Source organism: Leptopilina boulardi, unplaced genomic scaffold, assembly GCF_019393585.1.
Source record: "Leptopilina boulardi isolate dan_hultmark-lab unplaced genomic scaffold, ZJU_Lbou_2.1 LbouV2_368, whole genome shotgun sequence".
NCBI classification, from domain to species: domain Eukaryota; kingdom Metazoa; phylum Arthropoda; class Insecta; order Hymenoptera; family Figitidae; genus Leptopilina; species Leptopilina boulardi.
The window spans coordinates 618,708-625,664 of record NW_026137938.1 but is presented as its reverse complement, the minus strand read 5'-3'; the positions used below and the strand labels follow the sequence as shown (position 1 = coordinate 625,664).

Genomic DNA, 6,957 nt, shown 5'->3' with positions numbered 1-6,957 from the left:
AAACACGCTTTTTTTTCGTATATAAAAAAAAGAATAGTCTCTGATAAATGTTGCACCCGCAACACTAAATTACGTCCAATAAAACATTTTCCAAACGTTCACGACACAAAAAAAAAGTTTTGTCCGTCGCGAACAAGTGTCAAATTAATAAAAAAAATAAATAAATAATTTTCTTTTTTTTTTATTAGAGAAAGAAAGAAAAATTAACACCTAAAAAACGAATTAATTCACCGAACGCTGACTCACACTAAATCACGTGGCAATTATAATCGCTTAATTTCACTTTTCTCAAAAATGAAACTCTCTCAATAAATAATCTCTTCGAGAATTTAGAATAATCTCACTTGTCACCTGACAAGGTTTGTAAATTCGCGAACGAGAAAAAAAAATTAATTTGACGCTGACAAATTCTTTCTTAAAATCCCGATACACACTCACTGAAATAATAGAAAAAATTTAAACACACTGGCCGATTAACTCTGAAAAGGATCTTCACGTAGTTCAAAAGGAAAACGCTGAGAATTCTAAGAACTCATATATGGCGCTACACTACTCAATTCATTTCACTGACAGAGTGTGTTATAAGTCGAGGATATAAATTCTAATACTCGCTCTAATCACACTCGGTAAAATAATAAATAATAAAATAAATCCAAATTCAATTCAACGATAGAAAACTCATAAAAAAATTCGCAAATTGACATTTATTTCAAATTATATTCTCGAGCACTTTCAATACTCAATAAATTTACCCTCGAAAATAGAAAATTATCTGACAGACAATATTTAAAAATCTTTTTCTTCCACACTGACTTTAAACTCTCAGCTGACTGCTGTTCGCGCAACGTCATACGCATGACGTCATATCCGAGCACATGTTGAGAATTAACTTTTAAAAGGACGCCGAAATTCACCGGCACACATAAAAAAATTCACTGATGCTCCACGAACAATATGAAAATTATATTAAATATTACAGTTAATTTTTACTTCTTTTTTTTTAAGTTCGAGAAATTGATTGATTATTTCCAATAATCAATGTACGCTGAAATTATGCCTCGCGACACCATTACCGGCACACGACCGCGCGAAATTTTTAACCGTCACACACGCTGACAAAACAGGAATTTTCTCCTCGATGACAAAACACAACACAAAAATGATCTTGTTTTTTTTATGCTTGGTCAAAAGCCTCCCCACAAGGGATGCCAATGCTTGCACCGTCCACATTAATCGAACGCTAAATACTTATCTCAATTTACTCTGAAAAATACCAAAGGGAGATTCCAACCAAGCCGAACCATCGGTGCATTGATGATCCCAGAACAAGATTAACCATAAAAGAACTCAGCAACGTTGAAATGACGACACTAAGACGACGTTGACTGACGATGATAAATACAAACTATGATAACGACAAATAACACACATTTAGTTACCAACGAATAAAGATTTATTTAACACATACAACTATTTAAATAATAATTAAGCGTATAACTCGATAATAAATTATGAGTCCCGCGAAAGGGTCTTCCTCTCAATACGATCCAAAATCGACTGACTATTGACGCCGACTTCCCCTAGATCTCCTAATCTGTTAAGAGGGGCGTGCTATCCCTTTTCCTCGTCACCTCTATCGCTCCATCCTTCTCCCTGGACGATTTGGCGGCAGCTCCCCGGAAAACCTAGATAACGACGCTGACAATCGGGCCTTTAGGCGGCACAAACATGCGCAGATCCTCACGCAGAAAAACTGCCAGAACACATGTTCATGGCACGCTGACACGAAAAACTAAACAGCTGATAGATCAAGAGGGGCGAAAACGCTGACAGATACCAACCAATATAAGTAACGATTTACATCGTTACAAGGGATAAAAGATTCGTCCTAAGATCCGGAACATGTGCCGCGTTATTGAGCGAAATCACTTTTGTGCCGTCTGATGCATCAACTTTTAATCGAACAGTTCCCTTTCCATTAATCTCGGTTGTCACATTATTCGCGAGGTTCAGCACGCCCTTGTTACTAACACCTATGTCACTGAATTTTTCTAAGTCTTTACACAGGTGTGAGGTAGCGCCACTGTCCAGACACCACTTTGGTTTTGACGCGTTCGAATGCAATCTTGAAATTTCCGCCGAATTCAACACCAAATCCTCCACTAATTTTGCCGAATCGTTTTTGCTTTTGTTGAACCAACACTCCGATTTCTTGTGACCAGGCTTGTTGCACTTATAACAACGAATTGTTTTGGACTTTTCCCCCTTCGTTTCATTCGTTTCAGGTTTGTTCCACTGATCACTTCGTTCCTTGTTCTTTTGAACAAACATGGCATTGGAATTTTTACTACGCGCACTGTTTCTGCGAGCATCACTCTCCTCGATAATTTTCGCGCGGAGAGCTTCAGGTGTCGGCAAATCGTCCCGAGATTCGATTGCACACCTGAAGTTTTCGAAGCTGCTGGGAAGACTGTAAAGCAGCATAATTGCCAGCTGATTGCGATTCATTTCGACATTCATGTCCCCGAGCTTATCGACGGTGTCGAAAAATTCGTTCAAATGATCGCGCACATCACTATTTTCGGCTATTTTATGTAAAGTGAGTCTCTTTAAGAGAGTCGCTTTTCGCGCCGGACCCTGGTTTTGATAAATTTCACTTAATCGTAACCACATTGCACGAGAAGTCTCGATGTTTTTAATTTGTTTCAGCTCGCTTGGAGCCATCGCTAAGATGATTTCCGATCGCGCTTTCTGATCGCTTTTGTCCCAAGCTTGCACTGCGGCCGCGTTTGTATTTTCCGGTTCTGCCACCGGTCTCGTTTTTGCCCCACTGACGTACTCCCACAGATCTTTTGTTATTAACACAGCCTGCATCTGTAGCTTCTAGGTGTCGAAATTATTTTTTCCGAGAAGTTCAATTCTCGCGATTCCCGAAGCGCTCATTTTGAATAACTCGTAAAGACGCGATTTCGAATGTCCACGTTTATACACAACTCGAGGAAGCTAAACACTCTTTGTTCACTATCGCGGTTCTGGGCCCATAACCTGTTAGAATCGAGTGGATTGGGCAGCGGAAATAAATGTGATAATACCCGAATACACAATAAACAGCTTTTATTATAAACGTGATTTGAATAATGATACAAAAGATAATCTGACACAAGTGCACCGTGAAGCGGTTCGTCAGGAAGTGAAGGTCGCGAGCGTTTCGTGACTTTATAGATGTCGCTTTAACAATGGTAAAATGGGTGACTCGCGCTAAATTTAAAAACAGGATTCTAACATGTATTTTAGAAGAATTCAAGTTAAAATTTTGAGAAATAATAATTGAATTTCAGAAGTATTAATTGAAATACTTTCATTTAGAATTGGTGAAATTTTTTTAAAAACTGGAAACAATAATTGAATTTCAGTGAATTTTCAATTGAAAACTGTTTTAATTAAAACTCATTTGATTTTCCAAGAATTTGTTTTCAATTGTTAAAAATAATTTTCAAAAAACCTCTTAAAAAGAGATATTTTTGTGACCAATTTATGGTAAGTATTATAATAATTAAATAAAAGTTGTTAAGTTATTGTAGTTGCACGATGTTTTCAGAAATACATAGAAATTTTTAACATCAATAAATTAATAATATTTTATAATAAAAAGTTTAATAATATGTTGATTTATTTTTAGATATATTCTCTCAGTTATGATAATTTTAAAGTTACAAAAAGATTTTTAAACAAATAAAGCAAAAAAGTCATGTTTTTCAATTTTAAAATGTTAATAGCTCTGGATAAAAGTAAAATAATTAAAATATTCAATTTTTATTTTATTTATTATAAAAGTATTTATTTTCAGATATATATATACATTTCTATAATTTATTTAATAGAACTGGGCCAATTGTGTACTGGTATAAATGAAAAATTTAATGTCGTAGCTTTTTTTTAATTGCAGATGATATTTCACTAGTTTTTATTTGATAAAGTTCATTTAATGTAGGAATTAATTGTTGTCTAGTATGTGATAATATAAAATTTAAAAAAATCTTACAATTTTCTATTAAATCAAGATCCTTTCTTCTTGAAATATCCACAATCTTGTTTGCTGCATCTACTATTTGTTGCATATCGGCTTTTAATAAATTTCCTAATTCTACACTATAACTTTCTTCATTAATTAGCGAATATTCCTTTTTCCAAAAATATATTGGTGAATTAACAGCTGTAAATTGAATTTGAATAAGCTTCATTTTGATTTTTTGTAAAAACATTTCCTTTTCATTGATATTTAGTGAAGAATTTAATGATTCCAAAAATGTTTGTAGAGAATCTATCACAATATATGTAGAATTTAATGTCATTTTATAAATTGAATAAAATTCATCAATTTCATTGTTGCCGTTGGATGTGCTGAGAAGATATTCATCAAGTTTTTCATAAACAACAAGGCCAGTATCGACGATATTTTTAATATTATCGGCAATCTCGATTAAAAATTTTTGTAACTATTTTTTTTGAAAAAAAAGAATATTAGTTATAAATATTAGAAATAAATTTTTATTTTTTTTATTAGAATATGTTATATATAACCTCGTATTTTTCAATTTTTAATGAATCATTATTACTAATATTACAGACTACGAAAAAAATTGTAAAATTAGTAGACAATAATAATAGAAACCAAAATTTACTCATTTTGGATTTCTTCTTTTTCCTCACAAAATACAAATTGTTGTGAATATTTTTTCTTACATATGTATGTATATATACCCGCAAATAATTTAATTACATTACCATAATGATATTATTTCATAATTTATATATGTAAATTTCAGTTAGGTACATACGATAAAATATTTGACACAAATGTTTTTTATTTGTCTATCTAGTCTGCCTCTCTCGCATTCATAGTCGATATATACATCATATAAAATTTTTAAAAATTATAACAAAATTGTTGACGAATGACGTATTGAAAAAAAATATTTCTAAGGTTTTTGTGTATTTACTTATTGAGAAATCGTCGATCAAAATGACGTCAATTTGCACAATTATCTTCACAATAAAATTTTTAAGTGTAAATTATTTCTATTAGTATACATATTGTTAATATGATCAATTTCCTTCTTAGACTTGATAAAGTACCCAAGAAGCACGTAATATAACCTCAATATCAAGGTAATATTACATGTAAGATTCGTAATATAACGTTGTAATATTACAGTAATCTTACAGTGATCTTAAAATGTCCGCCTCAAGGTAATATTACCTGTAATGTTACTGTAATATTACGCGCTAATATTAAGGTAATATTACAGTAATATTGCAGTAATATTATACCGTAATATTAAGGTAATATTACAAAAGAATATTTCAGTAATATTATGGGAACATTTCTTTACGAAAAAAATCTACCCATCCAGGGAATCGAACCCCGAACTCAAAGCACACGAGTCCAGAGTTTTACCAACAAGCCAAATTGACTTATAATATATTTACGTTTTTTATGCTTTATGAACAACTCAAATCAGTCTGTAATATTACTGTAATATTACCGTTAATATTACAGTAATATTCCCGGTAATATTACCTTGAGGCGGACATTTTAAGATCACTGTAAGATTACTGTAATATTACAGCGTTATATTACGAATCTCACGTGTAATATTACCTTGATATTGAGGATATATTACGTGCTTCTTGGGTATATAAACTATTTTGAAGGTTATTCAAATTTACGTTAAATTGACGTAAATATATCAAAATGCATGTATTTAAAAAATATTCGATTAAAAAAAATAAGTAGGGGAGAGTGGTTCTATTTCGGCCCTGTGAGTAAAGTCGGCCCCCCCGGGGTTTCTCAGAGCTGGCGTTCGCGTCGAATTAATAATTTTAAACAAACTCTTTTTTTACATACACTAAAATAATTATTTTAGTGTTTGTTAATATGTCACACCACAAAATTATTAATTCGACGCGAACGCCAGCTCTGAGAAACCCGGGGGGGCCGACTTTACCCACAGGGCCGACATAGGACCACTCTCCCCTATTAATTTATAGTTAAAGCCATAAAATGAGTATAGCTAAATACATGCTTTAAAAAAAATTTAACATTTTTTGACTAAGATAAATTTTGGGATTTAAGGAAACTTAAATCAATTTTTTTTTAAACATAAATAATGTTTTTTCTTAACTATAATAATAAGATGAATTTTATAATTTATTGTTGTATGTATAAAGTTGGTAATTTGATGAATTTTAAAGCACTATGATTATGCGCTAAAAATCGCATATAATTAAGCGACAATTATGCAATTAAAGACGCTTGCACACCTCCGGCTGCCTGCACAGGCAGCCAGTAAGAGCCAATCAGAGAGTCAGTAGATTTAAATTTGAATTTTCTGTCTCTCTTACTCTTGTACGTTTGCTGCGTGGTAGGAGGCTGCCTGTGCAGGCAGCCGGAGGTGTGCAAGCGCCTTAAAACACAGAAATTATGCATTAATTATTCTTTAAAAAATCAAAATTTTCTAATGAAATATGAATGTTTGTGTACAATTTTTCTCTTAACTTTAAAAATATCCCAAAAACAATGAATAACATAAATCACAAAAGCATAGGTCGTATTGTTATCAAAAAATTGTAGATAGAAATACAATTATTTTTATTAGAACGTTAATGCACAGTTAGTTGTAAAATCATTAATAACACCGTGCGACACGATTTTTGACCCATAAAAAAATCAAACATTTTCGGAAACTAGGACCAAAAAAAAATACCCGCGTCTGGCTGTTTTGCTAGATCAAATCGTTTGTCGTTTTTAGGGGAGAAAACAACCCCGTAAATGAAAAGTAACAAGATATCTTTTAAAAATTATTAATACTTTATCGAACTTGGTATCTAGGGCACGGTGCGCCAGGAGGTGGTTTAAATAAAAATGAATTGGCACTTAAAAATTCTTTTTGATTA

At 32.4% G+C, this 6,957-nt stretch overlaps 1 protein-coding gene across 1 annotated transcript; it reads right to left on the bottom strand.

The window, feature by feature from the left end:
- Positions 1-3,892: 3,892 nt before the first annotated feature.
- On the bottom strand, positions 3,893-4,714 carry LOC127287274 (uncharacterized). Its single transcript, XM_051314114.1, has 2 exons — positions 4,582-4,714; positions 3,893-4,496 (listed from the first exon to the last, which is right to left on the bottom strand). Exons 1-2 carry the CDS (start codon positions 4,684-4,686, stop codon positions 3,918-3,920), a joined length of 684 nt encoding a protein of 227 aa, XP_051170071.1. The 5' UTR covers positions 4,687-4,714; the 3' UTR covers positions 3,893-3,917.
- Between the last annotated feature and the right edge of the window lie 2,243 nt (positions 4,715-6,957).

What these genes read in the sequence shown, in the direction of transcription:
- LOC127287274 (XM_051314114.1), bottom strand. Translation starts at nt 4,686, where the DNA reads ATGAGTAAATTTTGGTTTCTATTATTATTGTCTACTAATTTTACAATT. An exon ending in TAAAAATTGAAAAATACGAG is followed by an intron (nt 4,497 to 4,581) that starts GTTATATATAAC and finishes CAAAAAAAATAG; the next exon opens with TTACAAAAATTTTTAATCGA.